This window comes from Nycticebus coucang, chromosome 4 (genome assembly GCF_027406575.1).
Source record: "Nycticebus coucang isolate mNycCou1 chromosome 4, mNycCou1.pri, whole genome shotgun sequence".
Classification (NCBI taxonomy): domain Eukaryota; kingdom Metazoa; phylum Chordata; class Mammalia; order Primates; family Lorisidae; genus Nycticebus; species Nycticebus coucang.
In genome coordinates, this window is record NC_069783.1 from 69,526,179 (window position 1) to 69,545,752 (window position 19,574).

At 44.5% G+C, this 19,574-nt stretch overlaps 2 protein-coding genes across 4 annotated transcripts in view; both read right to left on the reverse strand.

Annotated features, from left to right (window-relative positions):
- The window catches only part of ADD2 (adducin 2), a 110,967-nt gene extending 109,761 nt beyond the window's left edge, over positions 1-1,206 (reverse strand). Inside the window, exons 1-2 of one of the 3 annotated variants that reach the window (XM_053589234.1) lie at positions 1,093-1,206; positions 508-733 (exon numbers count right to left, since the gene is read on the reverse strand). The gene's annotated coding sequence lies outside the window, so the exon portion shown is untranslated. Of the gene's footprint in view, positions 1-507; positions 734-796 lie in introns of all 3 variants that reach the window. The other 2 variants (XM_053589235.1, XM_053589233.1) reach the window with 2 other exon arrangements.
- Positions 1,207-4,903: 3,697 nt separating this feature from the next.
- On the reverse strand, positions 4,904-18,010 carry FIGLA (folliculogenesis specific bHLH transcription factor). Its single transcript, XM_053589751.1, has 5 exons — positions 17,777-18,010; positions 14,834-14,986; positions 12,681-12,890; positions 5,224-5,258; positions 4,904-4,976 (listed from the first exon to the last, which is right to left on the reverse strand). Exons 1-5 carry the CDS (start codon positions 18,005-18,007, stop codon positions 4,961-4,963), a joined length of 645 nt encoding a protein of 214 aa, XP_053445726.1. The 5' UTR covers positions 18,008-18,010; the 3' UTR covers positions 4,904-4,960.
- Between the last annotated feature and the right edge of the window lie 1,564 nt (positions 18,011-19,574).

Consider the following 19,574-nt stretch of genomic DNA (forward strand, 5'->3'; position numbering starts at 1 on the left):
GCGGAGGGAAGGCAAGACAATAGGCCAGACCCCAGCGCCTGATCGGCATCCTAATCAGCCCGCCCCTCCCTCCCTTCCCCCCCCAATTCCAGGTAGGCAGTGGGGGCGGTTTCAAAACAAGCAGACACTGACTCCCGCCTCTGGGACCAAGGATGGCCTCCTCCGGGGCGCAGAGGGGAGGGGAGGCAGGGGAAGATAGGAGCTAAGAGATGAGCAGACTGGCAGGACCTCGGGGACAGTGGCCTTTTATCCCCCCAAAGTGGTAAAGCAGCATAAAATCCAGACCTTCGGGGCCTCTCTCCAGCCAGTTGCCCCAGTCCAAATGTGGGCGGCTGCCAGCACCTGCCCTGCCAGCCCTGCGGCTGAGGGCGGCGCCGCGGCATCCCGAGGGGGGGAGGGCTCCCCGGGAGGGCGGCGGCCGCGCGGGAAGGGAGGGGAGGGGAGGCCCCGCGCCGCGGAGAAGCGAGGATTGCCAGACCTCCACCCTGCCCGAGAAGAAAGCCCTACCTGCCAGGCGTTATCCTCTGAGCCAGGGTCCCACGGTCCCCAAGCAGGGGCCAGCGCTCACAGCCCCGATTTCCAAAGAGCCTCCAATGTTACATCATCACCAGAAACCTTTAGGCGCAACCCACAGCGGCCGGCTGGGGCCCCGCCGCCGACGCGCGCTAGCAGACGCTCACCTGGCTGGACCAACCAGCTTCCGCGGGCGGAAGGATGCTCAGGGTCGCAAAGCCTTGAAAATCAACAAAACCACGGCAATTCCCATTCTCATTCCCCATTCCCAGGACCGCCTTACCTCCCGCATGGCATCTTATCCATCTCTGGGCTTCCGCTCTGGGTCGGGTTTTGTTATTTGTGAGGGTTTTTTTGCGGGAGGGGGCGGTTAAAAAAACATCCACTGGCTAATTTGCAGAGCAGTGTTTTCTACCCATCCTGCAGCCCCGCCCTCGTCAGAGCTGCCGGGATTCCACCAGGACTGCAGCTTCTGCGCGTCGGTGGTAATCACGGAGCACAGAGGCTGCCGCTGGTGACAAAAGGCTCTGGTTCCCGCTCGTCCCTCACAGCCCTGCTGTCAGAATTAAATCCATTTACCGCACGAGGCTGGGAGGAAATGAGAGCGCTCCGGGCCGTGCGCGCTGACAAAAGGCCGCTTCACGGTGCCCACAGCGCCCCCTCCAGCGGGCCACCGCCGGCCGCCCGAGGGCCGCGGTGCTGCAGTGCCCCCGCCCGCCGCGCCCCGCCCCGCCCCGCCTCGCCCCGCGCCGCCGCAGCCCGGCGCACCGCACCACTCACTGCCCGGACAGACTGAGCTCAATGTGGGGATCTGTTACTAGGAAGAAAATCTCGGTTGGGGATAGGTATCTTCCCTGGGCCAAAAAATAGTCTTAGACTTGGAGTTTGGGGGTGGGGGGGAGGACTTGTTTTGTTTGTTTTAGTCTGGGAAGGAAGTCTTACCTTTGGAATTTTTTTTTTTTTTTTTTGGCGTCACAGTTCACAGCAACCTCTAACTCTTGGGCTTAAGCGATTCTCTTGCCTCAACCTCCCAACTAGCTGGGACTACAGATGCCCGCCACAACCATTTTTTGGTTGTAGTTGTCATTGTTGTTTGGCAGGCCAGGGCTGGGTTCGAACCCAGCTATGGTGTATGTGGCTGGCGCCCTAGCCGCTGAGCTACAGGCCCCGAGCCTGGAAGATAATTCTATTAGTGATTTTAATGATAATTGTTTGAATTCCAAACCAAAATGATCCCTAATTCTGAGTCAGTTTTCTTTCTCTCTTTCTTTTTCTTTTTTTTGTCCTATAAAAAATGAATTTATTTCTCATGATTCTGGAGGCTGGAAGGTACAAGATTTAAATGCTGGCAGATTAGCCAGGTGTGGTGTCTCATGCCTGTAATCCTAGCACTGTGGGAGGCTGAGGAGGGTAGATTTCATGAGTTCAGGACTTCTAGACCAGCCTGAACAAGAGTGAGACACTGTCTGTACTAATAGAAAAACTAGCCAGGCGTTGTGGTGGGCGAGTGCAGTCCCAGCTACTTCAGAGGCTGAAACAAGAGGATCACATAAGCCTAAGAGTTTGAGGTTGCTATGAACTGCTACACCACTGCACTCTATCCAGTGAGGTGGGCGAGTGCAGTCCCAGCTACTTCAGAGGCTGAAACAAGAGGATCACATAAGCCTAAGAGTTTGAGGTTGCTATGAACTGCTACACCACTGCACTCTATCCAGTGAGGTTGCTGCAAACTGCTACTCCCCTGCACTCTACCCAGAGCGACAGAGTAAGACTCTGACGCAGTTTTCAACGAGGACAAAATAGTTGTTGTCCTCACCCCTGGGCTATGGCCCAACTGCCTCCACCTCTCAGTGCATCCCCCACCTAGCCCTTCTCATCCCCACTCCCCCAACCCAGAGGGACAGGTGTGCAGGGAGGAGAGAATTGGATAGAGAACCAGGACACTTGTAGTCTCAGACCTGCTACTAATACCCAGTGGTAAGATGCTGTCAAGCCACTTAAACTCTCTGGGCCTCATTGTCTTCCTCTGTAAAATGACAGTGTACCTAAGGCAACTTGAATTTCTAATATTTTTTGACAATATTTCTCAAGATCTTGTCTTCAAAGAGTACAGATGCCAATAGGTAGCTTGGGACTTTACACTCCTATAATTTGCACCAGCTCCTCAAAACTCCCCTAAATTAACATCCACTCCAAGGGCTTTTTAAAATGTGCTTGTAAAAGTGTACAGCTTCCAGAAAAGCCTCCTGTTACTGATCCCAGACTAGATCGCAGTCCTTCAGCTCATACTAGATACTGGGGCACCACAGCCCTCAAACACCCCCATAAAATCACTCAACCCCACCACAGTGTTGTTGTGGAGCCAGAATCTTTGGAAGTGGGCTCAGGATTCAATTTTGTTTTGTTTTTAGACACAGGGTCTGGCTCTGTTGTCCAGGCTGAAGTGCAGCGGCAGGATTACAGCTCGCTGCACCATTGAACTCCTGGGATCAGGTGATCCTCCTGCCTTAGCCTCCCAAGTAGTTGGGACTACAGACACGTGCCACTATGCTGGGTTAATTTTTTGAGGGGGGCAAGGGTCATCCTATTTTGCTGGGGTTGGTCTCAAAACTCCTGGCCTCAAGCCATCCTCCTGGCTTGGCCTCCCAAAGCACTAGGATTATAAGCATGAGCCACCATGCTCAGCTTAGATTCAATATTTTTAACCAACACTCCTAGTGATTCTTTTGTACACTAACATTTAAGAAACACCAGTCTGTGAGCGACTACTGATTTAGAAAAGAGAAAATGCCAATCACAACATTCCTGGAACAAATGGCAGGCATTTGGTTTCAGATGGCAGGATAAATATGTCTTTAAACTAACTGGGCATTGTGGCAGGTGCCTATAGTCACAGCTACTTGGAGGGCTGAGGCAAAAGGATCTCCTGAGCCAAGAGTTTGAGGTTGCTGTGAGCTATGATAGCACTGCACTCTACCGGGGGCAAGAAAGTGAGACGAAAGAAAGGAAAGAAGGCAGGAAGGAAGGAGGGAGGGAGGGAGGAGAAAGACGAAGGAAAGGAAAGAAAGAAAGAAGGAAGGAAGGAAGGGGCATCTTACAAGCGTACATGTGAAACTTACTAAATGTAGAATATAAATGTCTTAACACAATAACTAAGAAAATGCTAGGAAGGCTACGTTAACCAGTGTGATGAAAATACATCAAATGGCATATAAAACCAGTGTATGGTGCCCAATGATTGCATTAATGTACACAGCTATGATTTAATTATAAAGAAAGAAAAAAAGAAGGAAAATAAAAGAAAGAGAAGGAAGGAGAAGGAAAGCAAAGACTCTTAAAAACAGAACTGATACAAGATACCAATGAGGCTGATAAAGCCAATGTACTCTCCTTTTCAAAAGTAAAAAAAAAAAAAAAAGTTTCTGCTCCCCTATCACAAGAGTTAAAAAAAGAAAAACACAGCCAGCTTCTCCAAGACTCCATGTGAAAATGAGAAAACTGAGAACAGTGACACCATCCTGTGGCTTTAGGAACTGTCCGAATGACAGGAAACAAGACTTCATTGATTTTCCACATCCATAGCCTATATGATATCTAAAGTGAAGTACCAGAAATTCTCATTCCATTTCAAACTCATTTTGAAGATCAACAAAAGGAATCACAACTGAAGATGGCTTTGGCTATCACGGAAGAGCATAAGACTTCAAATTTCCCACTGCACCAAGCCCAAGGTACCTGTCCTTACCTAGGGACAGAAAAGCACAGAAGACCCCATGTCAGATCCTGGAAAATCACAGCTGGCCAGATAAAGAGTCTAAAAACTTATTTTCTGACTGATCTGCAATACAATTATTTTTAACCTCAAGTCTTTTGACAAAAATGTTTCTGGCTTGTAGAGGGAGAAGATGGCAGCTTCTCAGATGGCCCCAATAAGGCCCCCATCTGGTATTCACCGCTGTGAAATCCTCACCCTTGGGTGCTGGCAGGACCATAGCGTACAGCAGAGGTGATGGGATGTCAGTTCTGTGATGATATTTCATAAGATTCTTTGTCTTGCTAGCAGATTCTCTCAATTGCTTCTTTGACTTGAATGCTTTCATTTGTAAGTAGCAACATTTGGAAAACCTATATGGTAAGGAACTAAGGATGACATCTGGCCATTAGCCAGACAGAAAAAAAGATTAGGTGTAGGTGCTGAGAGGATGTGGATGAAAACCTTGTGAGGAGTCAGAACCAAAGGCTGACGTCTCTGAAGTCTAGTTCCTCAAAGCATGAATTTGAGGAGAAAGTAGAATTGAGAAATTTGTGAAAGGCAAAGCTATTTAAAGGGTAGTTGTTAAACTTTGAATTATCACAAAGCTTCTTTTTTAGAAAAACTAGTAGACTCCAAAACTTTCAAGACTGCTTTTATTTGTCTCTAGAAGGTAAGCCTGGGCCTTTTCACTTTTCATACTTGTGGAAGTCTGAAACAAAGAAGTCCATTATAAATAAAGGATAAGAACGGACAGTCCACAAAAAAATACAACTAATAAAGAAATATGCAAAATATTTCATTAGTAATCAAAAATGTTTAAAGATAACATTTTTACTCATTAAAATTCCATCATTTTAATAGATCTCATTGTTGTAAGAACATGATGGAATCCGTACTCTTATACAGCTACTGGTATTACCAACCGACACTACTCATGGAGTCATGGAATGACCTACCTGTGACTCAGGAGTTCTACTTCTGGGAATCTATCCTGAAAAAAAATATAAAAATACAGAAAGGGCTAAACACATCGGGTTATTTGCTATGTTTCTGAGAACAAAAAGCTGAAAACAACTTAAGTGTCCAACATTTAGAAAACTATTCCATTCAGTGGGTCACCTAAACACATGCCAGTGGCAGAAAAATCAAAAGGACACAGAATGTTATCCGTATGATAATTTCTTATTTTAGTTGCATAGGAAAAAAGATCTGGAATCATTTTAGTATTTTTACATCAGTGGTTTTACTAAGGTGGCAAGATAATTTTGTGTCTTGTCAATTTTCTGAAATCTCAACTTGAAGAAACAAACTCATTACTGAAAAATAAAGTCACTCAAATCAGAGCCATGCAGTTTGGATGCTGGAACTTATTAAGTAGATAACCATGGATGATGCAACACTGCAATTAAATGCTTTCATTTATCTATTTTCTAGTCCACTCTCATTTACATTTCAAGGTTAAGTTTTGTTAGGAAGAAAGTGATTAAGAGGATTTAACACCATTACCCCAATACCTCATTGACTTACTAAATACTGGGTAAATTACACCTGTTCCTTAGTTTCCTCATGTGTGAAATGGATACAATTGTTTGTATATCACAGGGGGCTATGAAAATTAACTAGCTTAATATGCATAAAGTGCCAGGAACAGTATCTGGTACAAATTAAGTAACTTCTTTTTTCTGATCTTGATCAAGTCTTTTCACTGTACACATAACCATGCTTTTTTTGGTTGTTCAGGCTTACCTTTAGAAGATTTTTTTAAATTAATTTTTGTACATATCTATAATGTTGTATATCTCAGAGACAAACTCATGTATATTTACCTGAAGGGTTAAAGGATTATGAATTCTATCAGACTACAGTCTAGTGGATTTTAGGTCATTGTTTTGGTTTGTTTTTAAGAGTTAACTAGAAGGGCAGCGCCCACAGCTCAGTGGGTAGGGCATCAGCCACATACACCAAGGCTGGCTGGTTTGAACCCGGCCTGAGCCAGCTAAAATGACAACTGCAACAACAATAACAACAAAAATAGCCAGGTGTTGGGGCAGGTGCCTGTAGTCCCGCTACTTGGGAGGCTGAGGCAAGAGAATCGCTTAAGCCCAAGAGTTGGAGGTTGCTGTGAGCTGTGACGCCATGGCACTCTACCCAGGATGACAGCTTGAGACTCTGTCTCAAAAAAAAAAAAAAAAGAGTTAGCTAGAAAATTCCAGGAATGTAATATCTATTAGGATAGGAAAACTTGCTGAAGTTTAGAAATGTCTTTAATGGCACATTTTTTAAAAAATGACTATTGGTCTGATCTAAGCCAGAGTTTAAAGTCCAAAGAGTTTAAGGTCCAAGAAGAGGGTGGCCTGAGAAACAAAAAAGCAGTTTGCTACTTGTTTAAGAAAGCAGGTACATTTCCACTTCTGGTTATGCAGCTGAACAATTTTATATATTATCCAATATACTTTTCCTCTCCCTGCTAGCCAAGGCTGGGTAGGAAGAGATGGTTAGCTAGAGGTCCTTGCTCACTCAACTTTAGAGTTCAGTCCCCAGGATTATAATAGTCTGAAAAGCTTTCACTTATAAGAAGCTGACTTTGTTTTTTTTTTTTTTTTTTTTTTTTGGCCAGGGCTAGGTTTGAACCTGCCACCTCCAGCATATGGGACTGGCGCCCTACTCCTTGAGCCACAGGTGCCGCCCAAGAAGCTGACTTTGTTGGAAGAGAGGATAATGAATGGATAGGTTCTAGAATACCAGAGCATAAATGCCTGCTCACTAGGTAGTCGCAGCCCAGGAGGGAGGCAAGATAATGACGTGAGGAAGTCTTCCTACAACCAAAACTGGAGGTGAAAGAGGAAATGGCAGGAAGCAGTTATTTGAAGAAAATGAAACTACTATATAGAAGCTGCCTGATTTTAGAGAAGGATCCTGTTCTATGCCATTCCGGGACTTGACTCAGAGGTGGAGAATAGAACCCCCAAAAGGTAAAGTAGAATCTAAGAAATGCAAGGGTTTGTATCCACTCCCCAGGACATAGCCTCTTAGAGGAGTTTTCTGACCACATAGCTGAGGGACGTGACCAGGTATATGGACATGAACAGCTTCAAAGCCCCACCTGGGAGATCTAAAGAGGCCTGGGTTCTAAATGGAAAGGGCCCAGCATGTCTGGCCTACAGACAAGAACCCACAGCAGAGCCATAGACATTCAGTGGTCCTTTTCTAGAGGCATGGTCTCTACAGTATCACAGGCAACTCTGAACAAAATCCAGAGCCATGCATGATGTAAAATGCCTGAGCTATACCACAGTGATAAACAGACAGAATAAACACTGGCAGGATAGCAAACTGTAGGCACCCAACAATGCCTAACCCCAATATAGCAAAAATCTATACTTGAAACTCCAATTTTAAACAAGCCTCTCCTGGACCTTGAAATTAATCTTCAGTCCTGCCAAGACCAAATGCAATGGCGTCACATAGCTCATTGCCCTCTCTGTCTGCACACATACTTACCAATTCAGTTCCCAAGTGAACATCCTCCGGCCCCAAAAGTTAATCTCCAATCCTGTCATCAGCAGATTCTTATGTACTTCATTCGGGACTTTGCCTCCCAGGAATGTTGTTGATCTTGCACAGCATGCTCTGACCCCATCTCCAAATCCTCAAAAATGCCCATCCCTGCCTCCACTAGGATTCCACTCCCCAGATCCTCTCTGAGGGCAAGGAGAGCATGGCACTCCTGCACACTGAAGCTGGAGAGGGCTTGCCTTCCAAATCTTAAGCTTCTCTGTATATGGGTATTTCAGTTCGAAGAACTACATCAGCTGTCACCAAAGGTCCAGTCAGAATATCTGCCCAGGACCCTGAAACCCTCTGTAGTTAGCACTTTGAGTAAACCGTGCTGAACCCTTATAAAGGATGTTTTTGTCAAACAAAGGCCAGCCTAAGCATCACTTCCTTGGCTTCTTTATCTTGAACCCATCCTGGTTCCTGATTGTATAACACATGCTTTTTATAAAGTTAATAAAAGTGATATTGAATAGTTGCTCAACTCACATACTAATAAGGATCTCAGAGTTAAATCTGCTAAAGAGAAAACTAGCCAGAAAGATGACTGAACAGTAGGCACTTCAAAGAAAAAATGACTTCCCTATCTCTTTCCCTTTCCTGAGCAATTCAGTCCTAATGCCATTAAGTTGAGCCACAGTTAGATCAGGGAGAGCTATGGCAACCCAAAGTGAAGTATTAGAGCTCAAACACAGTGAAATGGTGTCCACACATAGAGGCAGCCCAGTGCCGGATATTAGAAATCATGTGGACAAGGGAGTGTCTACACAGGGGCGTGGCCCAGTGCAAACGTGGTAAGGTCCAATCCAGGTGAGAAGGGTACCCCCATGAAAGGGCTGGGGGAGTCAGAGCCTACACTGGGTAAGGAATATGCCCATGGAAAGGGGCAGTTCAGTGTGGGGTGGAAAAGCCCCAGCTGAGATGGGCAGGCACCATGTGTGCAGGTGGCCCAACCAGCAAGTCAGAGCTTGAGCAGGGTGAGGAGGCTCCCTCCATGACAGGGGGCTGCATGGAATGTCAGAGGCAGGGAAGGGTTCCAGTGGAGGGGCAGCCTGGCATGAGTGCTAAAGCCCAAGGGGTTGAAGAGAATAGCCTGAGGCAAGGAGACGGCAGCAGGGATGGGTGACAGGTTATACACAGGGAGGGTCCTTGGATAAACAGCTAATTCCAGGGATGAGGGTGGAAAAGTACAAGATGAGCTTGGAACATCTTCTGCCAAAAAGGAAATAATCAAAGAATGATCTTGACATATCAGATACAAAGGTAGCCCAAGGCCAGGAGTGGTGGTTCACACCTGTAATCCCAGCACTCTGGGAGGCCGAGGCAGGTGGATTGCTTGAGCTCATGAGTTCAAGACCAGCCTGAGCAAGAGCGAGACCCCGTCTCAAAAAAAAACCAGAAAGGCCAGGCATTTTTGCCAGGTGCCTGTAGTTCCAGCTACTTGGGAGACTGAGGCAAGAGAATCACTTGAGTCCGAGAGCCCAAGAGTTTCATATTGCTATGAGCTATGATGCCATATCACTCTACTGGGGGCAAGAAGGTGAGACTCAGTATAAAAAAAAAGAAAGAAAGAAAGAAAGAAAAGAAAAGAAAGGTAGCCACTTGAAGGGGTTTTACTAGCTGCAATGAGACCAATTTGAGCCATAAAATAAATAATAAAATATAACATTATATAATGATATAGCCATCTAGTGGATTAAACAGAAAAACATAAATCCATACTACTATCAAAAAATAAATCCATATACGAACAACCAAAGTGTTTTGAAGTATTTAAGTGAATGGTTAAAATGATACATCCATACCATGGACTGCTACTCAACAGTAAGAAGGAACAGATTGTTGATACAATAACTTGGATGGATCTCAAGGGCATGGTGCTGAGTGGGAAAAGAGCAATCTCTAAATCTTACATGATGTATGATTCCATTTTTATAACATTCTAGAGATAAGTTACAGCAATGGACAACTGTTTGGTGGTTGCCAGGGGCTAGAGTGGAGAGGTGGAGGGAAGGGTGGGTGTGATCATAAAGGGGCAGCACCAGGGAGGTCTTTGTGGTGATGGAACAGTTGCATCTTGATTGTGGTGGTAGTTCCATGAATCCACACGAGATAAAATGACGTGGAACTATGCACACACACAGTACCAATGTCAACTTCCTGGTTTTGATATTATACTATCATTATAGAAGACGCAACCATAGGGGGAAACAGAGTTAAGGATGCACAGGATTTCTCTGCACTGTTTTTGCAACTCCTGTGACTCCACAGTTATTTCAAAATAAAATGTTTAATAAATAAATGATGAGTAATGGGATAGAAATTTCAAAGCACTTCCTCACAAAAAACATATTGACTGCACAAGAAAAAGCCTAACTTTAAAGTGGAGAAGCCTGGAAGTCATCCTTTAAGCAAGTGATCAAAGTGAATATCTTCAGAAATAGAGCAAATCAAAATCTGCATCATCTAGATGCAGTAAGTAGAAAATGGCATCACTTTTGTGATTCCTGCCAAAGATGCACATCTGAATCTACTTAGAAGGAAACAGAAAAATGCAGATCAAGATATACTCTGCAAAACAACTGGCCTGTAATTTTCAAAAGTGTCAAGATCATAAAACTCACAAATGCCAAAGAACTGTTCCTGACTGAAGGAGGCTAGAGAGACATGACAACTAAATACAAGTCATCATTCTCACCAGAAAGGACATTACTGAGTCTGTTGGTGAAACTTGACTGGGACCTGAGGATTGTATGGCAGTAATGCAATAACAATTTCTGATTTCAGTAGTTGCACTGTGGGTATGTAGAAGAACGGCCCCGCTGGTGAGAAATGCATGCCGAAGTACGAGGAGTGATCAGGTTGGCAACTCTCAAACAGGTCAGAGAGAAAAATTCTTTGTACTATATTACAACCTTTCTATAAGTTGATTACTATTTCAGAATAATTTTATTTTAAAGATGAATTATTTGAATTTCAGAAGATGAGAAATCCTTGACAAAACTGAAGAAATCCTAGAAATGTCACTTTACAATCTGGCCTTACAAGTCACCCTTGTCAGAAGTGACATACACGGTCTATAAAAAAATCTCAAATGCATGATTCATTTTTGTTATTTTAAGAATTAGCACATTTTTCCAATTAACAACAAACTTGGTTAGCTAAAAAGACTAAAAATTAAGTATTGTTCCCTGTTTTAAAGAAAATTCCTGTCGCAACTTTTCTGCTTTTTACTAGGAAATGTTGGTCCCCACTTTTATTTATTTTTTTTTTTATTGTTGGGGATTCATTGAGGGTACAATAAGCCAGTTACACTGATTGCAATTGTTAGGTAAAGTCCCTCTTGCACTGGTCCCCACTTTTAACTGATTCACTTTAAGTGGCCTTCCCCAGGATCAATTATCTGAGGAAAACAAGGACTTCCCATTCATACTTGTTACTGGTGTTGCTCTGCTCCTGGGAAGACTCCTGTCCCTGTCTAGGCCCAACAGTACGGGAAGGGAGAGCCAGAAAGGCCACCATGAGAATGACATGACAGTATCATCAATAAGGACTAAATGCAAGTTAGATTCTAACCTTAATATCTAGCACATATTAATACTAAGATTTGTGGAAGCATCACCCTTATTAACTTAGGTCCAAGGTCATTTTTCACTCTTTTGTATGTTCTTAATCATCCTCCATCAGCTCCTATAGTAGCAACAGGAATTCTGTCTCCTAAGGGTTAACTGGCGAGGGAAGGTTTATACCTCGAGTGGTCAGAATTTGAAAACCTAGACTGAGCGTAAGCACACCTGAAATCCTTAAAAAATATTAATGATAATCAAATCAGAAATGGGAGTCTAGCTAGCCATCAGGAAGCCTGTAAAACTCAAATCAGTGCATCAGTGAAGCCAAGAAGGAAAACCAAAAACACTTGCTAGAGAGCTAGAATGCCTGTGGCTTCATATTGTTCACTGATCAATATTGATTGCTCATGATGAATCAAGCAAATTTGAAAATGTCTGTCCAAAGGGACAGTGACGTGCCAAGTGCTATGCTAGACACTTTGCTGACATGATCTTATTTGAATTTATAGTTGCCTTGGGTACAAGGTAGATATAATTATCATACCTATTCTACAGATGGGGGAAACTAAGGATTAGAAGAGTTCAGTCTCTCCTGCAAGGTCACATGACTAGCAAGGGGTAACACCATAGCTTGAACCTCAGTAGCCTGTCTGCTACACTAAACTGCTATTCTGAACTGCCCACCTCAACCAACATTTGTGACTCCATAGATTCCACAGTCCCTTACATGACACCAAGAAACTTGTTACAGTACGCTTGGTTCAGATTCTTACAGGCCTTCCTTATTTCAGCAGTGATTGTGTTACAGGGCAGCAAGGGAACTCATTTGTGTAACACTGATCCACTGCCAGGGCAACAAGTCCACCTTCTGGGCTTGGAGAAACAGGCTGCTACATCAGCTGCCTCTTTAGTTTTACAAAGTAATAAGAACTGTTACAATTAACTCCTTTATTACTTTGTAAAGGTAGGGATATGGGGGTGGGAGTAGTTACGCTGTGCATCTTTATTTATGGCAAGCTACTTACAACCATCATTTAAAAAACAAGCCTAGGTCTGTATTATCTGGTTCTGAAGGAGTCCCCCCCAACCCCCCGCCCTTGAGCTGCCTACCAGTTAATTTAGGAACAAAATAATCTTCCAAACTAGCAAGCCCTGCCTCCCCACCCAGTTACTTTCACAATATTATCTTATTTTAATCATGTTTTAGCATAGAAAATGATACATACCTCAAGGTATACATTTTGAGGTTTTTTGACATCTATATGGCTATTTAAGAGGGAATTGTTTACCAAGCTCCTAGTCGGGGAGATAACTCCAATCATAGAAGTCAAGCTCTGGCGACAAGCGAATGCTGTCTCACCACTGCCACCGTCTGCCCAGGGTCCTTCCTCTTCATTCTTCAAGCCAACAGCACAGCTGGCATGTTGGGTGATGTTTCTTGATGGCTCTCTAACTGAAGAAGTATTGTTGCTATAGTTCTGCTCATCTGAGTCTTGTTTCTAGAAACCATAGTTGTCAAACGGTATAAATCAATGTATTTCAAAGTTTTGACTGATGAGGTTTCATTTAAGCGATGAAGGCCACGTTTAAGTTACAGAGAGGAAAATGTTGCTCAGTTGGCTGCATTTTGTTCTTCTATAGCCTTAAAATGCTGTACAATGGGCAACTGCATTAAAACTATTATGGCATGGAAAAGATGCTATAGTTTTTTTGTTTGTTTGTTTTTTTGAGACAGAGCCTCAAGCTGTCGCCCTGGGTAGAATGCCGTGGTGTCACAGCTCACAGCTCACAGCAACCTCCAACTCCTGGGCTTAAGTGATTCTCTTGCCTCAGCCTCCCAAGTAGCTGGGACTACAGGCACCCGCCACAACACCCAGCTATTTTTTAGTTGTAGTTGTCATTGATGTTTGGCAGGCTCGGGCTAGATTCGAACCCGACAGCTCAGGTGTATGTGGCCGGCGCCTTAGCCACTTGAGCTACGAGCACGGAGCCAGATGCTATATTTTATGATGAACACTGTACAAAGCACTTCTATTACAAAATTAACATGCAAAGAAAAACTAAGGTAGCCACCTGCATGTTCAAACACTATGACTACAGCACAACCCAACAATTTTATCAATGGGACAATCCATTGCTACCAACGAGAATGTATCCCCCCCAGCAGTCATCTGACTAGGGTTAATGAAGGGAAAAAAATTCAGAAGTACTATTGTACACCTTGCTATTTCTGTCCTAAGTTTTTAGAAAAATTATCTTCTCTGTAGCATCATTCTTTCTCTTTTGTCCCTAAAATATGATCATCTTGCTAATTTAGGAACAACTTTCATTTGCTCTGACAGCTTTTCTCTCTTCCATTCTTCTGATCCTTTTTTCCACTCTCAGATGTTCCAGTTGAATGGACTTGAAGTTTGCCACTTTCCTCTGCTTGGACTCCAGATATCTGCCAATAACACACCCTCAACCTCCTCTGAGTTGACTTCCACCCCACTCTTCTTCTACCTCTCAAACGCTGGCCATGGGTGCCTTCTTCTGTCCCGTCCTTCCTCCGCCTCTCAGTAGCTTCTCACACTTCCCCTCCTCAGTTTTCCAAGATTCTCTCCTCCTCAATTCTATGACCCCATAACCCCATCTTGTTCTTCCACTTTCCTGCCACCTTCTCTCTAATGACCCCTCCTTGCTCCTACCAATGGTGTCACTTAGGGCTCATTTCTAAGCCTTTTCTCTCTATATATCCTATCTTCCCTGGTGACTAATCTATTTTCAGACCTTCAGTGTTTGCCTCTCCATGGAAAGTTTATACTATTTATTTTTATTAGTTGTAAGACAACATTTTACAAATGATAAAGGAGATTATTGTAAATCAGCCCGTATCCCCCACTGCCTAATGGATACTTCTGAGCCATCCCACCCTGATAATGGTGGTGACACTATGGTACTTCACAGTTTACGGAACAGGTTCATCTATATTGTCCCACTGAATGCAGCTGGGTTGGTCACCCAGGGATGTCCTTTCCTAAGGAGGGCCCCTTACAGAAAGAAATGCCTCTTCCTCTCTGTGTCTGATGTTTGTTATGAAGGGAAACCACCACCACAAAATGCTTTTGGGGAAGCCTCCTCCTAAGTCCCAGCTGTTATAGTCCTATCAAAGAATTAGCAGTTAGGAGGTAGGTGCCCTGGACAGTGAAAGGAGGTAAATGTATAGATGGTTGGGGACTCAATTTCAAAGCTCATGAAGAGCTGGGTTCAAATCCTAGTCCTAACATTTCCTAGCTATGTGGCATTTACCTATATTTTGGCTTTCTTCACTGTAAAATGGAGATCATAATGAGTTCAGAGGATTGTTGAAAACATTAACTGGAATGTATGTGGAAAACTCTCAGTACAGTGTCTGGCATATAGAAATAGTGGCTATCATTGTTCTAAGTTCTTAAACTTTTACCTTTGACTCTTTAGCTCCTTCCAAAACATCACTGAGAACTTGTATGTATTCAGTTGCACCTTTAAGGATATCAACTTTGCTAGGCTTCCTGCTTTGCGGAAGAAACGGCACAAGTGCCTTCAGTTTGGCAAAACCACGGTTGAGATTTTTTATCTAGAAAATAAAAAGGCACAGTGACACAAAGAGAAGCCAATTTGTAGAACCATCCCCCCAACCCATAAAAGGGGATTATGAGGGGTCAATAGCCCTCTTGTCTGGGCATCAAATCTAAACGGGCATGTGCCCCAAAGAATCACTGCCCTACCGGCCATGCAGTTCAAAGCAAAAGAAGAGGAAATGGCCCACACTGGGCACTATGAGTGGACAGGCTGGAAGGTATGTATGTTCGCACCAACCTCCCCCCTCTTCCTAGGAGAGCAGACCCACTGCATTATAATATAGGGGCAGTTGAGAGGAGTGGCTAAAATCGGAGTTACCTACACCTGGATTTAAAATCCAGGTCCACCATTCGTGTGTGTGGGGGGGGGATACTTCATATTTCTAAGGCTTCGTGTGTTCATTTGCAAAGTGGAAAATACCTATCTTATAGTTTTAGAGCGGTAATAAGTGACATAATCTCATAAAAAACTTCACTTAAACCTGGCACATAAGTCCTCAATAAGTGACAGTGCTAGTGAGGAATAAAAGGTACAAATATTGTCTACCCAAGCACTGTGCCATTAATACTTCAACCTCTGTACCTGCTGCATTAATGATACAGAGTAAAATGTGAGAGCCCAGAGAGTTGGTGACATTTCAAAGGATCCCAGTTTATTTTTCTATATTCTCCAGCTTGGCTCTGAATACCTGTAACTCTGATGATCATCCCCCTGGAAGACATGGGACTGGGGAGAACTGATGTCCCCTGCACCATAAAGCTAATATACTTATACCAAGAGCAAAGTGTGCAAGGAACATAGCCAGTCCATGGGAGGATACAACAACCAGTAAATGTGTGAGAATACTTAACTTTAATAATCAAAGAGCTACAAACAAAAACAGAAATTATATACCATTTTTCATGTACCATGCTGGTAACATTTTTGTTTTGGTTATCATACCCAGCATGAATTGCATGAATGAAAGAATAGCCCTATACCCTGTAAAGGTAAAAATTAGTAAATCTTTCTATGAAGCAATTGGGCAAATTTTGTCAAAAGTTGTAAAGAGAACATGTGAAACTTACTAAATGTAGAACATAAATGTCTTAACACAATAACTAAGAAAATGCCATGAGGGCTATGTTAACCAGTTTTATGAAAATATTTCAAATTGTATATAAAACCAGCACATTGTACCCCAAGACTGCATTAATGTACACAGCTATGATTTAATAAAAAATAAATAAATAATAAATGTATGGAATGATTAAAATAAAAAAAGTTGTAGAATTGTACATGTCCTATGTTCTAGTAATTCCATGTCTAGCATTTTATTCTAAGGCAATTATCAATGCACATGTGGATTTATGAACCAGTAAAAAGCTGCCAACAGCAAACATGCACAGGAATAAGAGACTAAGTTATGCAATCAAAAATTATTTTGAAAGAATACTTAAGATGAGGAAAAGTTTGGGGTAATTTTTTCACTTAAGTGAAATAACAAAGGTAGGTACTGGATAATGATAATTTCACAAATTTATATATGCACACATACAACTAGAAAAAAGGACTGCATAAACGCAAAACTGTTCATAATCGTTATATCTGTGTTTTGAGTGTCTCCCTCTTCAGACATTTCTATATCTTCCAGGTGTATTGACTTAGTCATTAAAGAATAAAGATCATTAGTTTTTTTTAAGTGGCTAAAACCAGGACTAGTTCTCTACAGAAGACAATTCCTTCCTGTGGGAAGGGCCACTTAAAATATTGGATCATAATCTCGTTTTCGGGCCACCGGATTACAGGAAAATGTTTACAAAGGGCCTAGTGCCTAGTGAAAGCACGCTACCTCTTCTTTCTGGCAAGTTGTCCCCTGCTCTTCTTTGGTCCTTTTCCCAAACAAATCCCTGATTCACTGGGACTGCATTTTAAAGGTGTTTAGGAACAGCCCCCAGCATAACTGACTCCCCATTTCTCTGTTCCTCACTCTTCCCTCTCTAGGACCTGCCTCTGCTGTTACCAAACCCAGAGACTGTTCAGCGCAGGAAGGAGACCAGATCTGACAAGTTTGGGACTGCGTTTCACTGCAGATGCCAAAAGCTGCCAGCAGATGCCGCTCCAACCCCACAGCCCACAAGACCAGCTTCTGAGTTATGTGTCCCCAGCCTGACCCGATCCGTCGCTTTCTCTTGGCGGGGGTTGAGTGGGAGTTTGGGGTTTGGGTGTACCCTAGGGTGTTGTGTAACGTTACTTAAAAGTAACTTCCATTAGGCCCCCTTGTCCCCTCACCGTCTCTGCTTCGAGGCCAGGATGCAGAGGGCAGTAGAAAGGTGTGTGCGTGTGTGGCGCGCGGGGTGGTGGGGGGACCGGCTGCACCCCAGCCCCCAGCAGCGCCTACGCTTGCGAGATTTAAGCGCATCTCCTGCGCGCTCAGCTTTTTAAAACCTCTGCCGAGGGAGACATTTTTGAAGCCGTCAAGGCCTCTCCTCCATCCCCTCCCGGACCGGTTCCTTCCCGTTCTGGAGGGTTAGCTGTGGAGGCGGCCGTCCCGGGGGCCGCCAACCAGCAGCTGCACCAAAGTGGAGAGTTAACAGGGCCACTGTCATTCTCCTGACAAGCTGGGGACACGAGCCAGGCCTCATCAGGTGGAAGTCGCCTCAGAGGGGCGGCGGTGGGCGGTGAGGGGTGCACCGGGAATGGACCAAGCGTGTGTGGTGGGCAGCGGCTATGAGGGGGGCAGTCGGCCCCCTGCGAACCAGGGTCGCGGGGCAGCCGCGCCGAGGTGGCCCTGGGGACCCCTCACCCGCTCGCGCTCCTTGGCGTTGGCCACGCGCCGCCGCTCCAACACCAACTGGAGGTCCTCGGTCGACGAGTAGCCGCCCGAGGGCAGTCGCTTGAGCCGGCAGATGGCGGCCAGCTGGGGCAGAGGCCCGAACTGCTCCCGCAGCACGTCCTCCAGCACCTCGGCCTGCGGGGCCCCCAGGAGGGCGGGCAGCGCCGGGCTGGGCTCGGGGGGCGCGGACGGGGCGTCCATGGCTGCGCGGAGGCCCGGGTGGCCGGGCCTTTCCCCCGGACACCTGGGGCAGCGCGGGGCTGCAGCACCTGCGCCCTTCACCCGCCTGGATCCTCAGGGGGTCCCGCGCGCTCGGCACCCCCGGCCTATTTAATCCTAGTTAACAAGCCCCGCAGGTGAGCGTCGTGATTACAGCCCTGTTTCTCACATTTGCGTCCACGCTGAAATCGCCCGGGGAGTTGTGATGCTCTGTATGTTTTTTTGTTTTTTTTTTAAATGCTGGGGCACCAATGCCCACCCCCCATTCTGGATTGGGGCCTGAACTTCTGGATATATGTATATACATGTAAATATACATTTACACAAAAAATGTTTACAGATACACCCAAAACTATTTTTAAAAAATTCATTTTGAAATAAACGAAAGTTGCAAGAACAACAAAGAACTCCTGTATCCCCTTCACGGAGATTCTCTACTTGTTAACTTTTTCTCACTTTTGCTCTCTCATTTTCGTTATTCTTTTACATTACATTTGAACTAATCTCCTTCTAAAATATTTAAGTTGCAGACACGATATCCCCTTGCCCCTCAATACTCCAGTAGGTATTTCCCCTGAACAGGGCTACTCCCCCAAACAACCACAAAACAGCCATATAACTAGGAAATCAGCCTTGATACTCGGCTACCATCCAATCCACAGACCCCACCCACGTTCTCCACTGTCTCAACAACATATTTTTCCTTTCTGGTCGGGATCCAGTTCAAGACCACATTTTATTTTATTGTCATGTCTCTTTACTCTTTTATTCTAGAACATTTCTTCTGCCTTGCCCTGTTTTTATGACCTTGACAGTTTAAAAGAATAGAGACCTTTCACTCTGTGGGGTGTCCCTTCACCTGGATCTCTCTAATGTCTGTGCAGGCCCAGACCCTGGCCATGTGTTCATGAGAAGGACTCCATAGAAATGATGCTGGGCTCTTCTCAATGTATCCCATCAGGAGGTACATAGGTTGCTCTGTTCCCCCCCACACACACAAGTGATGTTAACCTTGACCACTTGTTCAAGGAGGTGGTGTCAGCTTTCATCACCATAGACTGATAAATATTTTCTGAGGAGATACACCTTTGTATCCATTGTTGACTCCTGCCTGAATCAACTATCTCCATTATTGTGGCCAAATGGTTGGCATTCTGTGAAGAACTTTCTCTTCTCCCTATTTATTCATTCATTTTATATTTATGTTAGCCTGGGCTCATGACTTTCTATTAATATTTTATTCAATAGGAGGTACTTGATTCACACTGTTATTTATTTTAATGCTCAAATTGTCCCAGATTTGGTTTATGGGAGCTCTTCCAAGCTGGCTTCTCTCTGTGTCCTTTTGATATGACTCACCCTTCCTTCCTTCCTTTCTCTCTCTCCCTCTCCCTCTCTTTCTCTCTCTCTCTCTCTCTCTTTCTGTTGCCCTGGGTAGAGTGCTCTGGTGTCATGGCTCACAGCAACCTCAAACTCTTGGGCTCGAGAGATCTTCATGCCTCAACTTCCCAAGTAGCTGGGACTATAGGTGCCCAATAGAAAAACACCT

What these genes read in the sequence shown, in the direction of transcription:
- FIGLA (XM_053589751.1), bottom strand. Translation starts at nt 18,007, where the DNA reads ATGGACGCCCCGTCCGCGCCCCCCGAGCCCAGCCCGGCGCTGCCCGCC. An exon ending in AAGGAGCTAAAGAGTCAAAG is followed by an intron (nt 12,891 to 14,833) that starts GTAAAAGTTTAA and finishes TATGGTTTCTAG; the next exon opens with AAACAAGACTCAGATGAGCA. An exon ending in TCTCCCCGACTAGGAGCTTG is followed by an intron (nt 5,259 to 12,680) that starts GTAAACAATTCC and finishes ATTTTTTTTCAG; the next exon opens with GATAGATTCCCAGAAGTAGA.